This window comes from Hippocampus comes, unplaced genomic scaffold (genome assembly GCF_001891065.2).
Source record: "Hippocampus comes isolate QL1 unplaced genomic scaffold, H_comes_QL1_v1.1 scaffold6, whole genome shotgun sequence".
Taxonomy (NCBI): domain Eukaryota; kingdom Metazoa; phylum Chordata; class Actinopteri; order Syngnathiformes; family Syngnathidae; genus Hippocampus; species Hippocampus comes.
This window is the reverse complement of record NW_017805833.1, coordinates 1,882,236-1,905,292: the sequence shown is the minus strand read 5'-3', so window position 1 is coordinate 1,905,292 and position 23,057 is coordinate 1,882,236. Positions and strand designations below refer to the sequence as shown.

At 41.0% G+C, this 23,057-nt stretch overlaps 2 protein-coding genes and 1 long non-coding RNA gene across 3 annotated transcripts in view; 2 read left to right on the top strand and 1 right to left on the bottom strand.

The window, feature by feature from the left end:
- The window catches only part of drd2a (dopamine receptor D2a), a 49,733-nt gene extending 44,740 nt beyond the window's left edge, over positions 1–4,993 (top strand). Inside the window, exons 7-8 of the mRNA XM_019887740.1 lie at positions 2,849–3,230; positions 4,201–4,993. Of these exons, the coding sequence (XP_019743299.1) occupies positions 2,849–3,230; positions 4,201–4,397 (579 nt within the window). The 3' untranslated portion in view covers positions 4,398–4,993. The remainder of the gene's footprint in view (positions 1–2,848; positions 3,231–4,200) is intronic.
- Positions 4,994–20,564: 15,571 nt separating this feature from the next.
- On the top strand, positions 20,565–20,945 carry LOC109526428 (uncharacterized). Its single transcript, XR_002170335.1, has 2 exons — positions 20,565–20,657; positions 20,712–20,945. It is a non-coding gene; the product is annotated as an uncharacterized LOC109526428 (long non-coding RNA).
- Positions 20,634–23,057, bottom strand: part of ankk1 (ankyrin repeat and kinase domain containing 1) — a 9,454-nt gene continuing 7,030 nt past the window's right edge. Inside the window, exon 9 of the mRNA XM_019887721.1 lies at positions 20,634–22,068. Coding sequence (XP_019743280.1) covers positions 21,033–22,068 — 1,036 coding nt within the window. The 3' untranslated portion in view covers positions 20,634–21,032. The remainder of the gene's footprint in view (positions 22,069–23,057) is intronic.

The window sequence follows — 23,057 nt, the reverse complement described above, 5'->3', positions numbered from 1 at the left end:
GCGAACAAAAAAAAAAAAAAAAAATTACCCAACTGATAGGCTTCATACCACCTGTGACTGACTAGCAAGTGGCTGCCATTTTCAAGAATTTTCTAAAAGAAGAAAACATGGAAAGAGCATTCCAGATGCCTCTAAAATCCATCGATAGATATTTTTAACTCAAACTCAGCGAATCGGAGCGGAGCGGTTGAAAAGGTAAGAAATAATTCACTAGTACTGTTTTACTCAAATTTAATTTTGGACCAAACTTTCGAGAGGCAATATTACGTATTAAGTGCAAGGCATTTTTTTTCTGACCCAATTTCTCCAGAATCCATTGTTCGATTTTCCAAATTCTTGCTGCACTATACTCAGGTTGAAGTGACCGCCCCAGTCAAACTACCATATTTTCCGTACTATAAGGCGCACCTATAAGCATTCAATTTTCTCAAAAGCCGACAGTGCGCGTTATAATCAGATGAACCTTATATATAGATTAATATTCAGATTTCTTGGCTGTAGTATTTTAAATATTCTTTAAAGCGCTTTGGTACAGCTGCAGCAGTTGTGAAAGTGCAATATAAATAAAGCTGTATTGTATTCCTTTAGCGTAGCTCCATCTAGTGGATGTGTAACGTAACCTCAGCCACTACTTTAGCTTCTATTCTATGCGCCTTATAATGCGATGCGCCCTATACAGTATATGAAAACAGTTTTAAAATAGGTCATTCATTGAAGGTGTGCCTTATACTCCGAAGCGCCTTATAGTGCGGAAAATACGGTACGCATTTTCACATTTTTGGCAATTCTTGTCACCTTGCTCCTGTGTGAGGATAAGCAATATGTAAACTAAATGGAAACGCTACCCAAAAATCTTTGTGACTGCTTATAAGGTTGGCATTTCAGCCAACAAGAGCCCCACTTGGAGCTTGAAACAGGCTGTCTCGATCTGCATTTACCAAATGTGATGCCCTGTGGGGGCGAGAGAACGTCTGCTCTTTGTGGTAGAAAGCCTTGTGAGCATTCAACGGGAGTGAAGAGGAAAAGCAATCTGCTATTGATGCGCAGCTGATGTCATTTGGCAGAACTCAAGATTGTTTTTGAAGAATGAAACAGATGTCATCATTGCTTAGTAATGCTGGTGAATCCATCTGGTGAAGTTCAGTAAAATCAAATAACACTTATGTATGTAATATAATTTCATTAACTTGCCATGCGTTTTTTTGGAAAGTGGGAGGAAACCGGAGTACCCGGAGAAAACCCACGCAGGCACGGGGGGAGAACACGCAAACTCCACACAGGAAGACCGGAATCGAACCCTGGACTCTGCACTTTGAGGCCGGGGTGCTACCCAGTGGAACACCATGCTGCCCTGACTTAGGATCCTATTTTGCAAATGACAATGTGACAAAATCAGGAAGTAGAAAACGAATCAATAAATAAAACCAGAATAAGTGCTAAGCATCAATAAACCAAAGTAAGACGACTGATTAGTCAGCAACATGACTACAGACATTTTTAACTCTTATGAAAGTGAAACAGTCATTAACTTCTGGTGGATATTCACTGTCATCTGACCTCCCAACAAAGCCAAAGGAAAATGCAAAACACACACCAGTTAAATCTTTGATGCTTGCCGTAACTGAGGTCGAGTGAGGTGCTCCAAGTTGTCCAACTTGCGGCGCAACTTCAAGGTACGAGAAAACGAAGAAAACAAAATCAAAACCGTCTAGAACAAACAAACCTCACCAGTGATTTTTGGAGCCAACTATACATCGTGCTTTGAATGTTCACAGATTGGGTTACATAACAATTAATTTTTCTCTTGGCTACATCACATTTAGGGCTGCATCTTGTCGCAACACTTCCCGGGCCGGGAAATTTTAAATCCCTGCATTAATTTGGCCCTTTTTTTTTTTTTTTTTGGCGGTGTGAAATTGCAGGCGTGCACTCACCCAGAAGATGTGAGGCTGTGCACGGTGATTGTCAAGTCAAACGGGAGTTTTCCCGCCAACAAGAAGAAGGTGGTACGTTGTCATTAAGCTGTCCTTCTTCTTCCTCTTCTTCTTCTTCTTGAGTGTGATGGAAAGTGAAAATGATGGACTCACGAGGAGATTGAGCAAGATGTCACCTTGAGATGTGACATCCCATCCACTATGTTAGACTACGGACAGGCATAATACAGTAATTCATTAGTCAATTGTCGAGAACAGATTTGGTGCGTTTTAAATTAATGGACCAGATGCACGGCAAGGCGTGAAGCATTTCCAGTGCAGAGATAATATTCCGCTGTCTATTTGTTAAATACTACCGGGATGCCATCTAATTGAAAAATAGCCTCAGTAGTAAAATGTTGGTCTTTTTTTTTTTTTTTTTTGACTTGTGAGAATGTAAAATAGTGGTTAGTTCTGAAGTGTTCAATAAAACCTAATGTGCACGTTGATGGAATATGGAAGGAAGATGGAGTACCCGAAGAAAACCCACACAAGTACAGGGAGAACGTTCAAACAATAGAGTCAGAGCCAGTATTCAGACCCCAAACATCATATCTGTGAGACAGACATGCTCACCGCTATACAGCCACGTTGTTTTCACTGTCCTTCACTCTGTGGTGAGGATGTTTGGTTTTGACCAGCAAAAGGAAAAGTTTTATTCCTTCTAAGAAGCAGCCGAACGGCTCCACTGTCTTAAGGGTTTGCAGAAGGAGTCATTGCTATAGTGATGATGGGGAGATTTATGTTCCTCTTAAGATGAAAGCTACATTCTCTTCAAAAAGCCTTTTATTAGCTCTTCGAGACATTAATGCTTGGATGAGCTTGAAACAACAATGATCCATCTCCATATTTTTGCTGCTTTTGACACTTCTCAGTTATTTATTAAAGACGTCGCTACCAAGGGTGAAGATGTGGAACTGGAAGAGCTCAACAGCGGAAGCAGCAGCCATAAACAGAAGCCACAATGCAAGCTGGGAGACACTCCAGCCACCAGCCACCAGCGGCTGATGCCAGCTAAGGCCAATGCTAGCCCCACTTCCTCGCCCCCGACACCCCCGGACGAAAGCCAGAGAGCGGATGAGAACGGCGACCCCAGCAAGGAAGCCCTGGGAGATTCCACGCAAATGGTGACTAAAGTTTTCCAGACGCAAACCCTGCCGAACGGCAAGACGCAGACATCTTTGAAAAGCATGAGCAAGAGGAAGATTTCCCAGCAAAAGGAGAAGAAGGCCACGCAGATGTTAGCCATTGTCCTCGGTAAGTTTGCTCACCGGAGTTGACCTCGCAATTAGATTGCAGAAAAAGGAAAATGCTGATTATCCAATTAATGAATCCAATGAAAAAAATCTAAACCTCCTCCTTAAGATGAAACAATTCTTTTACATAATTTGATAAAACTGTTCTGCTTCAGTCATAGATGTGTGTGTGTGTGTGTGTGTGTGTGTGTGTGTGTGTGTGTGTGTGTGTGTGTGTGTGTGTGTGTGTACGGATTTCAATTTCATCTTATTTTACCAATTCTGTTCCTATAGATTTTCTTCTTTTTTTTATGTTTTATTGTATGCAACTTCGGGAAAATAAAAAATTCCGACACACGTCACAGTTTTGTTTTTTTGCTTGTTTTTTGCAGTTCTTGAGATTGTAACTCCCAGAACTGCATTTTCTTCTATAATTTTGATGATTCAGATGTTTAACAGTGGATATGACAACGTTACTATTTTATTGAACAACTTTGGTTCAGATGCGAAGTTTCAAAATTTCAATGAATTAATCTGGGCATAAGAACAAGAAAGAAGAGGAGCAGTCACACGGTCCTGAAAGGCACAATCAGTTTCTTTTTTACTTTGGGTTTTTTTTTCCACTTTGCTTAATGTTGATGGCTTAGAAGTGTTTTTCTAAAAAACATTGATTGTAATTATGACTACTGGAATATCAGCATTGGAATTGATCGTTAGCAAAACAAATTTGGGACGGTACTCAATGCATGCTGTGCAGTACAATTTTAAAATCTTACAATTTACTCAACCACTACGGATTTCGGTTGCTTCTGAATAATACTTTGTTAACAAAAAAAAAAAAACAACAACAAAAAAATTGGAAAGGCTTCAAACTACCGAGGCAGTGATACAATGAAAAAGGCAGGAAATAGTCGGACATGTCCACATGGAACTTGGAGGCTGACGTCCTTCCCATTCATTAATCTGTCGTCCATTTTCTCCTCTCTCCTCAGGTGTATTCATCATATGCTGGCTGCCGTTTTTCATTACACACATCTTGAACACCCACTGCACAAAATGCAAGGTTCCTGCCGAAGTGTACAATGCTTTCACATGGCTGGGCTATGTCAATAGCGCTGTGAATCCCATCATCTACACCACTTTTAACATCGAGTTCCGAAAAGCATTCATGAAGATTTTGCACTGCTGAAACGCAGCGAGGCTTTTTAAGACTGAAGGATGAACACGAGCGTGTCGCCAGGCAAATACCTCATCTTGGAAAGGAGAATGCACCGCAGGGGCTAACTGAAATGTACTTTTCAAAGTCAGGGAGTAAAGTTACAGAAGCTCGGAGCTGCTGATGTGGAGTAAAAAAAATATATTTTGACTGGCAAATGCGTTCGGATATACTTGCGAGTACGTTCAAACGAGCTTGTATGCTAACTGCTACAATTGTAGCATTTTACCATAATGCAATGGGCGTATTGACTTACGCATTCACAAGTAAAAGAAAGCTGTTTCTTTAGCATTTAGCCTACAAGTACTTTCGAACCTATTTGCGAGTAGGTTTTTTTTTTTCTCTGCGAAACGCTGAATGTAAAACAAAAAAAAAAAATGTCTGTAGCAATGGCTTCTTCGGAAAATACAAATGTAAATTGTTCTCTGAAAAAGAAAAGCATTGTGCTTGTCACCATTTAATGTAAACGCCGCACACAAAAATTGCTATTTATTCTGTGTATTTCTTGTTTATACAGGTGTGTGTGTATGTATGTGTGTATATGTGTGTGTGTATATATCTATATATATATCTATCTATATCTATATATATATATAGATATAGATAGATAGATAGATATAAATAGATATATATATATACACACACACGTGTGTGCGTGTGCGTGTGTGCGTGTATAAATATTAGTGTTCTTTTCAGTGTTCAATCAGATATGTGAGCTCTATATTCTGAAAACCTACGTAGAATGTGTTTCCATGGCAAAAAGACTCTTTATGGTACTTGCTGTACAGTGTGGCTATGCCAACCCATCCATCCGTCCATCCATTTTCTAATCCGCATATCCTCACAGCGAGGCCAATACCCACATGATTGCAATTTTATAAATTGGAATGTCTTATTTCCTTATTGATCATTGCTCTAATTTGCTGTGAATATGTTTTACTAACCACATTTATTGTGTTTATATGATATGCCTGCGACTGAAATGTCATGCATGCTCCACAGTTTCTCTACTTAACTTCCCATGAAATGTATATGTTATCTCAAAAAGACAAAAAAGATGTCCAATAAATGATGAGACACCGTCAAGTGCCATTTGATTAACAGTATTAATATTTGTGGTATATTGTTATATCCGCAATTGTCCTGTCATCATTCAGCAGTGTTTGCTTTCACTTATGCCCTCAGCATCCAACGCATGACTTAAAATCCCCCCACCCCCTTACCTTAATTACCTCTTAATGCTCAAGGAGTCTGATATGTCACCTTCCAAGTGTCTCGATCACTCAAACTGGATTAGTTTATAACACATACAAATCATCAGACACTTCTTTGGTATGGCTACACACAGTGCTTTCGGTGGAAAAAAATACGTGGCGGGCAGCTACGTATTCGACGGTTGCCTTATAAAATAGACGGTGGGTCACAGCAGATCATTAAGTTACTGAATAAATAACTACATAATAGATAATGTATGTAATATATTAAATAAACAATACCTTATTTGGTCGTTTGACCGGGAGCCTGCCCAATCATTAGTTCATCTTGAGATTGAGGATTTATTGTGTGTCTGTTGTGTAAATATGCTCATTGTGTCCGAAAGCTCTTCTTTCCAAAGTCTCAAAGAGAGAATCAATTTCTTCTCTCTAAGCTTAATACAGTGTGACATGGCCTTGAAAGAGTATGCCATGAATAAAGTATATTCCCCAAACAGTTGATTAATCTATGATTAATCTATGCTCTCCAGTCATTCATGTATTTTTGGAGAAACAAAGGGTGAGTGATTGGTAAGCGTCGGACTGCTTTCTGTGCTGCGGTGTGGTTGGCCTGTGCATGTTTCGTGGGGGGGTTGCACAATCGAAGGTGAATTCCTACCTTCGCCCAGAGGCTCAAACAAATTCAGCAGAGAAGGTGCCGTGTCATTTCCACTCCATTCCTTGAGGCACCGAAGGACTGATGTGATGTTCTCGGCGACTCAGTTTAATGGACTTAGAGCATCTCGAAGGACATTCGGGTTCAGGTTGGCCACTTGGCGAACATAAGCGGAAGGAAGTGGTTATGGTCCAACTTGGGAAGGAAAATGAAAAAGCATTGGGATAAATACGTGAAATATTTGACATGCTCGTGTGCATGAACCGTGTTGTATTGTTGCTAAAAGAACCGAACGTGATCCATGTCTGCGATACGGAATTTCTCCATTAAAATTCCAGCAAATAATTTGCCGCAGGAATGCACAGGACCCACTTTAGTCACATCTGACACATATTTCTTTCACTGCACTCCTTCTGTTGTCATAATTACCATGTTATCAATTTAATTAGCACCACGTTTGATACATTTCTTAAGGTCTTGTTTGATGAATGAATTAGTGCCTGTTTGCGTAAAATTCCATTGTGATTTTAAAGCATTACAAAGGAAAGATTCGGAATTAGTGGCGTACAAGCTTAGAAATGAGGCTCTTTTGTTGGGTAATCAGTAATGCATGCATAAAATTACAACTCTTCAGGAGCTTTGAAAGAATGATTTTTGATAATCGCAAATTTTTGAGTGACCTGAACTCAAAATTTTTGAGTTACCCCAACTCAAAATGTTTGAGTTACCCCAACTCAAAATGTTTGAGTTACCCCAACTTAAAATTTTTGAGTTAGCTAAACTCAAAATTTTTGAGTTACCCCAACTCAAAATTTTTGCCATTGTACATACGTGCTGTACATACACAGCACGTGTGTGTGTATATATATACATATATATATGTGTGTATGTATGTGCGTGTATGTATGTATATTCAGATTTAAATGTTACGATGATAGCAAAAAAAAAAAAAAAAAAACGGATTGTTGGAAGCAGTGTTCATTTTGACAAGAAATTTTAATTGAGTAGATGTGTGCCCGTCGGTACGGTGCCTGATAAATATGTGCCACCTTGTCAGTTCTGACTTCTGTCTCTTATTGGCTGTTTTCTTCGAGCAAGGTTTCTTGCAATTACAGGCACAAGATTTTTTCATTATCCCCCTTCCTCCTTTCATGTTACTTTTTCCCAAACAATAATCATTTCTGTCATCAACCATATTGTGATGTACTTTTTTTTTCTTCCTTTCCCTAAGAGTGTGGATTACAGCATTAGTATGTTAGAGTATGTTTGAGTACCCGAGGTAGAAAAGCGCTTTACAAGTGATAGCGCATAGGATGTGCTGTTTTGATATGTACATGCTACGTTTGATTAAATGAAATTACTTTCAGGGGTAAAAAGTGACTGGGAAATAACAACAGAGTCACATCTGCATTCATGAATAATTGCAGAGTGCGTGCTCAGCTCCGATTCAGTGACACACGCACTGTGCCAGGCATGTGCGCACAAACACGGCACAGTGATTTGCTTCGTTTGTAATTCAATCAGGCCTGATTGTTTTGTAGGTTATGAATTTGATTATTATTTCACCATTGTTGCGGGATGGATACACTGATTCTTTTTTTGATTGCATCAGATGCACTCTCTTCCTTGTTGGCAACCCACACGCCTGCACCTCATGTCATTTTAATCCGGACACTTTGACTTGAGCCGCTCACAGAATGTTCTCGTCAATCTTCCGGCCTTGTCTCTTACCAAGACATCCTAAAAATGGCACATGACCATGCGCCGGTACTGAGCTGTGATTTATGAGTAAGCACTCACGATCATTGATTTATGCTTTGAGGAATTTCCGAGGCTGTGTCGAAAAACCTTCCTGTGATCCTGTAATGGCTGTCTAAATTGAGTGCGTCCGTCTCCTTCTCCTCAAAGTGTTTTCTCTTGTCACCTCTGAGCACTCCACAGCTTGGTGACAAGCAGCTCCAAAAATAGTTGCAGGTTTCACAGGAGGAGAGCAAAAGTAATGGAATACGACACTATAAGGTGCACCTAAAAGCATTCAATTTTCGCAAAAGCTGACAGTGCGCCGTATAATCCGATGCGCCTTGTATATGGATCAATATTCTGATTTCTTGGATGTGGTGTTTTAAATCTTCTGTAAAGCGCTTTGTTACAGCTACAGCGGTTGTGAAGGCTCTTTATAAATAAAGCTATATTGTATTGTATTGTATTCCCTTCAACATAGTTCCATCCAATGGATTCATAACGCAACCGCAGACATTATTGTACCTTCAATGCACCTTATAAAGCCTGTATATGAAAACAGTTTTAAAATAGGTCATTCAATGAAGGTGCACCTTCTACTCCGAAGCGCCTTATAGTGCGGAAAATACGGTAGCTGTGTTCCGTTCCTGTTACAGGAGGAAAAAATGCATACTCAGATTGCAGGTGCACTACATAAAAATGGGGTTTTCACAGGATTATCATTTTAATAGGGGGAAAAGCCAGTTGCTGACTTGAGCCCTCATTAAAGCTAGCAAGCAGAGCAACCTTTGCAAGAGTTAGCAGCACAAAAAGTAAGTTGTCATAATTTCCGCCATTTGGGCCACGGAAGCTCATGTAAGATTTAAATTTATGTTCACGAGAAAAGTCCAATTTTGGGGTTCGGGTGGATGGATGGACCATGACTGGCTGGCCTCTTGTCCAAGATGTAAACTATCTTCCGCACAATGTCAACCTCAAAGTTAATGGACAAATGAAAAATACTCGACGGGCTGTCTGTATCCAATCATGAGTGGATTCATTTAAAATGCAGTTTTAAACTCGCCGTAGATAATCAGCGGAGAACGAAGCACTAAACACATCAGTTTGAATGGTTACCAAGGACCAAATGTTAATCTTGATTTCTGGGGGGGGTGACACAGCACTAATGATGGTACCATTAAGGGGGAAGTGGCCCGTTTTCTTCCACTGTGGTTCCAGTAAATCAAGTGCATGGAGAGATGTAAAAGCCGGAAAAAGTGCAGCTTCAAAAGCAGCATCTTCTTTCCTCATTAATAAAAGAGCCTGAGGGATGGATCAGTGTTCGGCATGAAAACTACCAGGTTTTGGCTACTTAATATGTATGGCATATTTGTATTCTTCTATTCAGCACACTTGAGTTGATTTGCATCGCGGCGCGTTGCTGAAAACAAATGACCAAAGTTCAGTGGGGAGCAGCCCTGTGTCTATTCTTTCTAAAAGATTATCTCGAGTCAATTGTGTTTGGTAAGTTCATCGTTGTTTTTCCGCCCAGATCAGCTCGGAAAGATGTTAAACCCTTTTGAATATATATGATCACAAATTCTTATGCGTAGGGTCAACACAAAGTTTGGCTGAGCCATGGACTTTGTGATTGCGATGCGGAAGAGAACAATAGCTAATTACGAGGTGACCGGAAGCATGGCCTGTTGCCACACACAACAGGCAAGCAATTAACTGCAATAAAAATGACAAGGAGAAGAGTTTGCATCTGGATAATCCAGATAAGCAAGCAGTTAGTCTAGATCAGGATGGGGAAACTTCAATGCTTTTTTTCATTGGTGCTATTCCGGGACCACATAGGACCACATACTTCCTGACCAGATGTATAACGAAGATGCAATTTTGGATAAGTGCACACTCTTACTCTCATTCTCCTAATTACCGTATTTTCCGGAGTATAAGTCGGAGTTTTTTTCATAGTTTGGCCGTGGTTGCGACTTATACTCTGGAGCGACTTATGTGTGAATTGGTTAACACATTGTACACATCACGTTATTTTCACATTAAACCGCAAGAGGGTGCTCTCGGCCTGTGTTGATACTTTCCACGTTGGTGGTAACTGAGAAAAACAACTGACGATGACTCTGATGTAAGTGACGTAGAAGAGGAAGCGCTGCATCTTCTACCTCCGGAGTTGGCGGAGTTGTTTAAAATTGACACCGAGCATGAAGATTTCATTGGATTTCGTGATTTGGAGTGACGCTGATGGTTTGGTAAATTTGTTAGCATGTTCTTTGTGCTATAGTTGTCGAAATAACTTTTAATATGTTACGTGAAAATACCAGGCACATTCACAGTTTGTTGTTTAAGCGTCATGTAACGTTAGCATATTGTACACTTATTCAGCCAGTTTTATTTTTATTTTAAATTGCCTTTCAAGATGACATGTATGTTTTTGGTGTTGGATTTCATCAAATACATTTCACCCAAAAATGCGACTTATACTCCAGTGCGACTTATATATGTTTTTTCCTTCTTAATTATGCATTTTTTGGCTGGTGCGATTTATAATCCGGAGCGACGTATAATCCGAAAAATACGGTAATGTCAGTTTTCATTATGCATTACTCAAACCATGTAGAAAAGATCCATTACCTAACCTAAAAACAGAGATTTTGAAACAAAAAACAAAATAAACATTGTTTTTTTCCCCCCCAGTGTAAAGGGCTCTCTCGCATAAAAATTACCATTCAAGGACGGCAAATGTCCGCTGAACAGCAAACCAACATTAAGTGCAAGAACTAATTTTGTGTGTTTCTTTCACAAAAATCAACTCACTCAAAATGTTAATATTATTGAGGTACTAGGTTGTTCTTTATATCAGAGAGAGAGAGAGAGAGAAATGTGCTGTCCTTGCAAACTCTTTTATTATTTATACTTTTTTCAAATTTTTTTGTAGTGAATTGCTTTGCCTGTTGTGTTTGGCAACAGAGGATGCATCAGGTCACCTCCTAATTCGCGATTGTTCTTTTCTATATTCACCAATTGGTATTTTCTGGCAAGAAAAAGTTCAGTCTTGGAGTAGACTGGCAAATGTCAATGAAGACATGGTTATAGGTTATGTGTTTGGTCATGTGCTTGTCATCTCAAGTTCACTACACAATACAAAAGCAGGAAGCACTTATGGGGATGAAAAAAATAAATCTGTTTGGATGGTAAAAATCGGTATTTGTGTACCCCGCTTTACCATCTCGCCTAGCTTTCTTTCACTCACTTCTATGGAAGTCCGCAAATAAGGGAAGTCTGATTTGATGTTGATTGTGTTGGCAGTCAACGTGAGCAATTTGTGAGTGCTTTCCCGGAGCAGCTCGTCATAATCACATTCTTTGATGACTTTGCTGTTCAGGGGCTCCACTTGGGCTATGTTTTACATCAGTCCCCTTTAAACACAACTCTCTCGTGTAAAGTGCAATGAAATGTGCCACATAAATAAAATTGACATTGGCATTGATATGCATGACACTCAAAATGAATCATGTTTACGTTGTGTGGAAAAAAAAATCTTGAATGCAGTGACTGTTTGGAAAGTGAAGCAAATTTTGTCGACCGAAGCAAAAGTTGCCTGAAAATTCTGTGCGTAAACAAAATTTGTTCCCAACTTGTAACAGGGGCCTTCGTAAAGCAAGGCTCAGCTGTACTTAACGTCCTTTTTTTTCCCCACTTCATTCAATTGGTGTCATATATTTAAAGCTTGCTTTTTATCCCATTGAGAGGAAGCCTCCAAACGCAACATGAATAAGCGCAATATAATTTGTCAAACTAGAAATAGATCTTGCAATAAAAGTGATTGATTGTCGGCGTTGCACGTTTCAATCTCAGCTATATTTTCCATGAAAATCACATTGTGACTCGAATCCCATTTGGGGCCGTGTGCGCGTGCTCGCCTGTGTCGCGCTCACCCATCTGATTGATTGCTGATCAGCCCGCACACCTGCCATCCATCATCTCATCAACTGTGAAGAATATTAAACATGTTTTCCACGTCGCCATCAGCAATTCAGCCAGTGTGTGACTCAGCTTTGTCACCTTAGCTTGGCCCCAGCAGTGATTTGATCATAGAGCACCTGTCTAAACATAATCACCACATGCCTGTCAAGGAAGCTGCTTGCTTCTCTCCTGACCTCCAACTCTGTACTCCCAAACTTTGCGTTGCTTGCTTTCGCCCGGCCTACTTTCTGAGTCAGCAGTCCCCTCACCTGAAGTGACCCCCGCGGACAAGGCAATGCGCCCTCTCCTCATCCATTCCCGTCTTACTTTTCGTGCCCGTGCATCCAAGTGTGGTGTTCGCAACCCAAGTAGTTCTCGCTGTACGCAAGGAGAGTGTTTAAATCAAAATTATGCTTTATAGCGGCACGTGCTTTGGTGTCTAAAGGTCTGAATCATAATTGTAGGATTCTTTTTTTTTTTTTTTAATCGTATAAATTGCAGTCCAACCATGTGCAACCTTTACATGCTGATGAATTCAACCTTTAAAGCACAGATTATTTAAATCTCTTAAATAATTAGGTACGTCCAACATTATATGAATGATTGAAAAATGAAGACTGTTACAAAAGGAAAACATGCGGACGGATCATTAAGTACAGCGGTGCCCCAACCCCCGGGCCACGGACCGGTACATGTCCGTGGGTCATTTGGTACCAGCCCGCACAGAAAGAATAAATAACTTACATTACTTCCGTTTTATTTATTGTGGAATCTAAAAGATGTTTAATTTTGAAAAAATACCTGGATTTTCTGTTACATCCGTCTACAGTATGTCACTCTTGACGCAAGTCAAGGTGCGCTTTTCGGTCACGTGAATGGTTACCGCTAAATTGAAATCCGGGAGCTAGCAAAATGAGTGAAAAACAAACGTCTTTGGAAAGTTTCTTTGAGAAGGGGAAAAGGCCCAGCCAGGAGACAGAAGAGGAGCCGACGACTTTTAAGAAAAAGAAGGCTATCTAACAGTATCCGGAGTCCTACTTAAAATACGGATTTATCTCAGCGGGAAATTCCCACACACCAAGCCCACTATGCATAATATGCGGTGATGGCGAGTCGTATATTTCGTGCGCTTTCTTATCTTATTTTGAAGGCACTTTTAAACGTTACCATCGCGACCAGAGAGCGTTGCGGCCAGATAGGACGTTCCTCGTGTCACGATTCGTGTTTATTATTATGTTTCGAAAATTCCACAGTTTTCATGCAGGTCATATCATATTATTTTGTTGTATTTATCCGAGACACCTTAAATGCCAGTCCCTGAAAATATTGTCTGACGTTAAACCGGTCCGTGGGGCAAAAAAGGTTGGCGACCGCTGATTTAGTGTTCTCAGGCCTTCAGTTGTTCCACATTTTGTTCCGATAAAGGCAGCTGTGTGCAGAATTTGGAAATGTATATCCATCCATCCATCCATTTTCCAAGCCGCTTATCCTCACGAGGGTCTCGGGCATGCTTCAGCCTATCCCAGCTGCCGAATAATGAAGTCTCATCTGCTCACGCAAGAGAGAAAATGCATTGGAAAATGTAACACATCAAGGTTACTTTCCATTTGAAGTGATGGGCTGGCGAGTCGTTCCATGCCATTTATAGTGGTGTCGCGATCTGATGCTGTACATGGTGTCGGGCATCCAGTCGCTCACTTTTAGGAGACAGGACCTCCGTCTCAAATGGGCTAATTTCAGCAAGATGGCAAGTAAGCTATAATTCGCCATTCTTAGGGTAGTTTGACAAAATCATTCCAGAGATATGTCATGAAAACGCCTGCGGACTGTGAAAGCAATTAAAAGAAGACCTGTTGAGTGAATTAATTCATCATCAATTTGGAGCCAACGCGGCCCAGAGATTTGGACTGCCACATACCGCTGCTTTTATCAACCTCATGAAGAGCAGCCAACTTGAAGTTGAGAGAAAACAAATTAGCAAGCGTTCACCAATAGTCTCCACAAAATGGAGAAGAACGCCATCCAGGTGGAATAATTTATGTGTTCCTTCCATTGTCTGCATGCAGGGATTGATCTGCCAGCTGTCTAGGTCCATCCCTCCCATCCCGCAAGCCCGTCGGGGTTCACAAATAGACAGAGCATGTATAAACTTGGCACAGACAACATCCTTCTCAAAACTTTATCCTGAAACTGGTGAAATTTGAGAGCAAATTGAAGCTTCTTTCACAAGTCCAACAAGAACAAAGCCCTTTATTGACATCAAAATCATGGAGAGTTGGGGTTTTTTTTCCCCCTAAGGCTCTTACATTTGTATTACATCAGAATTGAGGAAGTGCACTGAAAGCCCGAGCATATTTATGCTACGTTGGTTGTGAGGATGGTAAGGTCATGACAATCATTTACGTTCTGAATACAAGAACGGAAAAAGGCGGAAATAGGTTCATGTTGTGCGAGGTGTGATTTGTACTATTCCGAGATTGGCCCAAAATTATGCACTGCTCGAAATGAAAATCATATTAAAAAGCTTATGAATCACTTTCGAGAAAAAAAGAAAGTCGAATCTTAGTAATTCAAAGGACTCGATGGGCTGCCGAGGGAGGCCCTTTGGAATACATGACCATAACTCACCGGAATAGCCTTCCTCTGAGAGGATGGTCCGAGGCGGATGCCACTATTCTTGTTTGCTGAATCGCACTATTTGTATCACAGCCTCAATGTTATCCAAGAGGGGCTTCTTCAATTCAAATGGCTTATGGCCTCAGCAATAGCTGTATTCCTACCTTGAGTGAGATAAGCGCTTCGCTCTGTCAGCACGCCGGAAAACCAGTTAGGAGCAAGCAAGTCCATTCAAAGACCTGAACATCTCCGCCAGCAAAAATGACAACTGCATTTATTGAGGTTCTCCTAGTAGAGGACTGTTGAAAACCCCAAACCGTATCCAGACATGCATTCAGGCCAGTCAAGCCATGATTGGTGTGAATCGGTCACAAGCTATTGACATCAATAATAAATAAAAAAAATAGTGTGGTTTTGTTCTAAAATTATTTGAATGGGAGTATTATATTTGATCTATCTGTGGGTGATGGGAGATTGTTGTTGGTTTTTTTTCCCCAATAGGTGACAGAATGTACGAGTTAACATGAAAAGACTGAAAAAATATTTCGAGTTTCATTCTATTATTTTCAGGCTCTGATAATTGCATTTTTATCTATCGATTTAGTTTTGGTGGCAATCAGTCAGGGGCTTGGGCCGTGGTGGCTTCTATGAAAACTCTGAAGCTCGCATGCTTGCTGTAATGTCAGCAATGCGCTGTAACTCTTTTTCTTTTCTTTTTTTTTTTCTTCCTCCAGGGAATGAAAAACCTGACAGTTAGTAGTGTTATCTAAATTATGGAAACACTTAAAGATGCCATTTGATGAAGCAGGAAATGCTAATTTTGACTCCCAAAACTACTCTTTGTGCTTATTTGTCTTTTTGGGGATGGGGGGGTGACAACACTGATGGGAGTTTTACACAAGTGTTTTTCCAGTGGGCGATAGCGGCTTATAAGGAAAAACAAAATGTGGAGGGTGGATGGATATAACGCAGAGGGGAAGGAGGAGAGTGGAGAGGAAATGAAAGAGATGCATATCTGAGTGGGCTTTAATTCACCGTGGGTTCGGTCGTGCTGGCAACCTACAGCAAGGACGTGTTTGGATGTTTTGATACTGTGATCTCGAAGGCACTCTCTGCACACATTTGGAACCCCCCTTTCCCTTGTTTCTGATAAATTATCAACCAAAAAAAAAAAAAAACTGTGAAAAGTGACAATGGCAATTCATTACAGCTCTCATGCATGATAAACACACACTCCCTGAATACTATTTATTCGAATGCATTCAAGCGCTACATACACAAAAAGCAATCATTGCCCTGGGTTAAACTGAAACATGAAGTGCAGTTGTAATATTCATATTTTTCTCCAAGCAGAATATTAATATTCTTTTGTGAACTTTTTTTATTGCGGCAAAAATACTACACACTCGATTTTGATTGCAAATGTTGAGTGGTGAGAACATTTTGTGACTATTGAGAAGTTAAACGCATCCTTAATTGATACGTTTGCTCGGATAAAAGCCATCAAATTGCACCTGATGATGATGATAATAAGTCATTTGCATGATGCATTCATTCAAGTGTTTATTAAGGAGAATTGCACATGCGTGCACACACATTCCTGTATATCCACCATATGCATATTTTTCAGCAGGTAGTCACTAAATGCATGTCCAAATTTTAATCGTCAATATTTTTTTCTTTCTTTACGAATTCAAGCAGGCTTTTTCTCATGACAGTTTTACAAGTATGATCAAAGTTGTACGTAAGACATGATAGTTGGCAGCGTAGATCAAATGAGCATGATATGAACTCACACTGGGAGGCTTCTTAAAAAGGCCGCGTCCAGTGCTGGTTGGAGCATCTCTGTGGAAAAGTGGTGCCTGTCTATAGTGAGTACATTGCACGCAAATACTCTATTGTGGAAAGTGTTGGGGGCTGTGTTCTGTGCTTGTGCGATAGCGGCGGCATTCACCATTAATCATTGCGGAGGAGCATGACAACAGCAAGAAAAATCTGCATGAAGGGATAGTAAAAATATACTGGAGACTACAAGTCCCTTCAGAGGCTACACTTTAATAGCGCAGAGAATAAATTCAGCTTCGAAGGGATTTTCTTTTTAACTCGCTGTGTGTGTGTATGTGTGTTGTTCATCTTGGAGTCCTTTGTGTGACTTTCTTTGCTAAAACACCTCTTTTCACGGTCGCCTGTGAGAATCTGTCAAGAGGATAACAGTCAGCATGAGCCTTTGACACTTGGGGAGAGCAAACTGCTTGTGTGTGTGTGTGTTTTTTTTTTTGTTTTTGTTTTTTGTTTTGTCAAAGGAAGAGGTCACCAAGAGATGACAATAACCACCCCGGGAGAGATGGTCAACCAGAACACAGCACACCCACCACGATGTAGTTACAGGAAGTGGGGTTCTGCACAGAACATGTTATGGCTGTCCCGCTGTGAAAAGCTGAGTGTAGACGCAACCCAACAGATGACATCAGCTGGCCTCAAACACATCAGTTTAGAGCCATTTAAAACATTAGAACGAACCCAAAGGCCCTGTAAAATAAGTTGATCGAATTGTTTCTCAATACAGCGGTGCCTTAGGATGCGAGGGTGAAAGTCTGCAAAATTCAGGTTTGTAAAACTCTCTAATGACGAGGCAACTAAAATGCTGGAGTGGGCCATAATTTTTCAGCACTGCTTCTGAGGGCCACGTTGGACCACGTACTTCCTGACCAAATGTATGACAAAAATGCCATCTTAGATATTGACAAAATACATACTGATGTACGTGCTCTTGATGTCATGTTCTGCTCGGCCTTGTTTTTGTTTTTGTTTCAGCACCAGTTGGAGTGTTGGGCGTGACCCTTCGGCCTTGCACCTGTGTCTTGTCATGCAATCAAGCTTCAACGTATTTCAGGACTCTGACTTCCGTTTCCCCTTGTCGGATTATTGACCTTGATTGCTGTTCATGCCATTTTCTAGACCTCATGCTCTCGCTCATAGTCGCTTTTTGTCTCAATAGATTTTGGTTTTGTAAGTATCGATTTGTCAAGCTATCGTTGAATAGTTTTATCATGAGCACTTTGAAACCGTAATTCATGCCTTCGTCACATCCCAGCTGGATTACTGCAATACACTTTACTTTGGAGTCAGCCAATCCTCCATGAAGCGTCTCCAGTTGGTCCAGAATGCTGCTGCTCACCTCTTGACTGGTACTCATAAGAGGGAGCACATAACCTACTCTGGCATCCCTCCACTGGCTCCACTGCATGTTCACAGTTCCGCTCCCACAAATGTGCACATTTTACATCTTTTTTACAGGATTCTTTTTTTCCCCATTTACTATCTGTTTTCTGTGGAAAATATATATTGAGTGTTTATCAGTGTTTTCACAGCTTTTTTGTTACACGAGGAGCAGAACTGGACACAGAAGCAGACAGGAGACGAAAGGGATGAAGTAAAACTCTTTCAATGCAAACATTCAAAGTCAAAAAACTGCTCGCCATTGAAATTCTACTCCATAAAGCAATTAAGCATCTCTTTACTCAATCATCAATCAAACTTACTGCAGCTTTGTCAAACTGCTCATTAGACACAGATCATGAAGGAAGTTATTGCATCATATTGCGAGACGCGCCACCAAATATTTTAAAGACATAACATTGTTCGGCTTGTGTTGCTGCAAGCGTGCATCAATCTGGAAGAGGAATCTTCTTCCGGCCTGCCGCCTTGCTGCAAAATAAAATTAGCTGAGGTGCCTTAACTCAATTAGCAGCTAATAGAGGGGATGCAATGTGTCACCCTATTTGTTCAAAGGTTGCAGCGGCACCATTGATTGAAACTGATTAAAGGTTGTTTCAAAAGAGAGTTTATTTGCCGAGTGCCTGGAATGACAGCAACGTCCACAGAAAGTGTGTTTGGCAGGTAGATGTAGAAAAATGTTATAATACGCGTCCGACGCCGCCCGCTTGGATTCCGAAAGCGTGTGTCAATTTACACACTTTGCTCTGCACAACAATCAAAACGTGGTTTACATTTACCTTTTAAGATACCGAGTGTGTTATCATTATCAAACTGTCACCAAAGGGAAACTTGTTTCCATAAATCAGGCAATAAAATTTCAGCTTGCAGCACGGACACACCTCAAAGTCCAGTGGATGAATGAAGGCCAATTCAAGGTCGACTGATTTTCCTGTATGATGAAAACATAAATCAGCATGTCGCTAATCTAAATCAGAGGCAGCTTTTGAAAGTGCCCCTTGCTAGCTGTCCAAAAGGATTAGAAAGGAAGGGGGGGGATTTATTTCTTGAGTGTAGGGATCGCTGCGGGGAGAATAAGTCAACACATTTAAGTAGGAACGCGTTGTACGTTGAGCTTAGTAAGAACCACTCTGTGGTTTGAAGTTTGTTTACTGACATTTTTGCCATTCGTGGCAAAACTATTGCAGATATGGAAATCCCTCGTCAAAGTCTGTAAATCTGATGATCATTAATATATTTCAGGAGCCCTGACTGCAAAGGTCTAAGCGGAAAAGGTGAAAGCCGAAAGTCAAACGACATTCCTAAGAGAGGAGATTAAGATGTTATTATTCATTTTAAATGGCACTAAATCTGTTTACATACACACAAAAGATACATTTTTTTTGCTCTTACCTGAAGGTAATAAACATTATGTAATTACTCTGTTATAACTGGTCCCCCTGAGGGCAAGCATGACTACATTGTGGCCTGTGATGAAAAATAAGTACAGTATGCATACGCGCGCTATTTTCAGGGAATGAGGTGAAAAATAGCAAAAACTCCATGTATAATTGATGACCATTACAACTGTATAAAAAATATTTTTATTGTTTTTTTTTAAACCAAAAAACAAATCTTTAATTTAGCAATGAGATACAACCAGATTGCATTTTCCACAAAAAAAATGGGTGTTGACTCTGAAAAAAAGAATATGCAGTAAGCTGATTGGAAGCCAGTGTTCAACTGAAGTATTTTTTTTTTTCCAGAGAATTGTTTCAGCAAAGTAAAGCAGTTATGGAAAATAACACACACACAAAGTAATTGTGCAATTGAATGCTGAATTTAAGCACAACACAACAGTCACTCATTTGGAAATTCTCGCTCACAAGCCTTCATCGCTCAGTCTGACTCGCGAGTGGATGCTTAAGTATTGAAAAAAAAAAATGGAACATGTGGGTCAACCCAGCTCCAGACGTCATGCATTTCATTTCAACTTAATAAGGTGTCACTGTGGTAAGCGACCCGCGCGCATGCGGCGACGCGCTTTTCTCTGCGGCGATGGACTTCATCATTGTAATTATCTTGCAGCACTACTTTTACCTTGTCACAGTCCATCGGTGCACTTCAATTCATTAATTACTGAAGAAAGATTGAAAGTGGCACAAATAACCGCGAACCTGGATTGAATTAATTTTTTTATTGAAAATACATTTTTTTGGGCATATAATGTTTCATTAAATCGGTCTGATGGAGCAGTACAGTGGTTGCTGCTTTGTCAGTGTTTGAATAGGATCTTATTGTTCATCACAAACAGATACAGTAATATGATATTGAATTTCCAAATATAGTAGGAATCCGGGGGATCGTGGTAAGACAGTTAGTAAATGACAGTTGGGTCCCTTCTTCAGACTACAAATATATAGTGATTTATATATATATATATGTATATATGTATATATATACATATATATGAGATGTAGATCTCTTCCTTTTCCTTTGCATTGAAAAATGATTTATTTATATTATTATATATATACATATATATATATATATATATATATATATATATATATATATAAAATGCACTACCTACCCATTCATATCTGAACGCGTTTTATCTTCAAGAGGGTCTTGGGTGTGCTGGAGCCTATCCCAGCTGACTCCGGGCAATAAGTGAGGTACGCCTTGAACTGGTTGCCGGCCAATCGCAGGGCACAAATTGAGAAACAACCATCCACACTCACAATCATTCCAAAGGACAATTTTAAAGTGATCAATTAAACTACCAAGCATGTTTTTGGAAAGTGGGAGGAAAGCAAAATACAGGTACTCGGAGAAAACCCGCGCAAGCACGGGGAGAACATGCAAACTTCAAGACAGAAGGCCGGAGCCCAGAATTAAATCCATGAGCTCTGCACTTCGAGGCGGAAGTGCTAACCCGTCGTTCATCACTTTTATGCATCATGAAAATGTAACTGTAAATGTCAGGTGCAGCTTTCATTTTTGTCCACTCTTAAGCTTAATTCTGCCCAACTGCCAACTCCAATAAATATCCATCTAGTTAAAAATAAGAATAGAGGAAGCAGACATAACGCTGCACTTCCAGCATTTAAAGGCATACAAATCGACCAATATTGCATGACTAAGTGGATGGAATAAGAGAGGTTAAAAAAAAGAGAGAATAAAAAAAATAAAAGGAAATCAATTCTGCAGTAATTGGACTATTTCACATTTTCCGTGCCTCTTTGCCACGTCGACAGGTGTCGATCCAGAGGAGTCTGGTCGCGTTCTGTCTGCACCGTTGAGCAGTAGTGCCTTCACAATGGGCGTGTGACCGTGCTGTGCGGCAATGTGCAAAGGCGTAGCTTTCTCTGCGCTTGCAGCATTCACATCTGCATGATGAGAAATCAAGTGCAGGACACTGGGGAAACTGAGACTGGCGCAGGCGACGTGTAACGGCGTCCACCGTTCACTGTCCTCAGTCACATTTGGGTCGGCATGCGCGGCCAGAAGCTTGGCCACCATTTCGGCCTCGCTCTGGTGGCAGGCCAGGTGCAGCGGACTCCAATTGTTCTCACCAGGAGCGTTGACACTTGCGCCCAGTTGTTTCAGTTCCACCATGGTGGTTTCGTGTCGCTTGATGACGGCCAGGTGCATGGCGGTCCAGCCCTGGTGGGTCCTGACATCCGCGCTGGCCCCGTTCGTCAGCAGCTGTCTGCATATGCCTTTATGGCCATTGAGAGCCGCCAGGTGAAGCGGAGTGTGTCCTCTCTTGTCCACACAGTCAACCACGGCCCCATCCTTCACTAGCTGCCGTACTATTCTATTATGCCCTGCCTCGGCGGACAAGTGAAGAGGAGTGAACAGGGAGATATCGGTGGCGTTGAGATCGGCTCCCTGGGAGATTAGCAGTTTGGTTATATTCATGTGACCGTAAGCCGCAGCCAGGTGAAGCGGTGTCCTCTTCTGCACGTCCTCCCGCTCTCCGATCGCCTTGACGGACAGGCGCGTCAGCAGCAGGCGGACGACCGTTTCGTGGCCGTTCTGGCAGGCCAAGTGCAGGGGCATCCATCCAGACTTTTCACGGGGATCCGCCATCGCCCCGTTGTCCAAAAGTAGGCGGACGGCTCTGTCATCACCGTTCTGCGCTGCGAAATGAATGCCCGTCCACTGGTCCTCATCTCCCCGCGTGGGATCGGCGCCGTGGGCCAGCAGCAAAGAGATGATATCGTGAAGCCTGCAGAAATTAGTCTCCTGTGAGCTTCAAGCAATATTTAAGACCGGTGCTTAAATTAATTAACTTTCACAATGCACTCAAAACTACATTTAAAATATATATGGCCCGTGACAACAATCTTGCCAAGCCCAGTGAAGTAATGAGCATAAATACTGTGAAATATCCGGATCAATACATTGCACATGACCAACATTTTCAAACGCATGAGTTTTTTTTTTTTTTAGGTGGCAGCACAGTTAGGAAGTGATTATTATGGCTGCCTCAAAAGTAAAAGTCTCCAAGTTTGAATTGATTGACGCAGGCATTTCTGTGTGACATTTGTATGTCTTGAGTATCCAGGTTGAGTCCAGAACTTGTTTCGATGCGCTCGTAGCGCAACCCGACCTGCACAAACAGGATACAAAACCCAACTGGAATCCGTGAATTAACTTATACCGGTACATTTCCTGGATCGAAAAGAAAAGGTATCTAAACAGCCTCTTTCCAACATGCTGTGAGACCCAACTAACACCGAAAATTACAAAATGTTTGGTCCATTGAATACTAACTTGTCCAGGGGTCTGAATGTGAGTATGAATGATCTATTGTCTTTGCCCAAGTCTTTGTGATTGACAAGCTAATTAATTGGTGTGTAAGAAGTCAAGCTATCCCTTCTGCTATTCCTTCACCAGTCACTGTGTGAGGCATCATGCGAGCCCGTCACAGACAAGGAAACAAGACATCAATAACATCGAATCAACAATTCAGTGCCCTTTCATAGGGGCTCGCCTGAATCGTCTACTCGTCGACGTCACCTCTCCTCAATGAATAGCTTGAAGTCAATCAGCCGCCAATCATGTGTTTTGACGTTCACAACATGAATACTTTACTGAAATCAACAGGTGGTCCGTGACGATAAGATGAATATGAGTGGTGGTCTATCAATCACCTCCTTATTGCAAAAATCATTTGATGTTGCCCAAAAAAAAAAAAAAATCCAATTAGCTCTT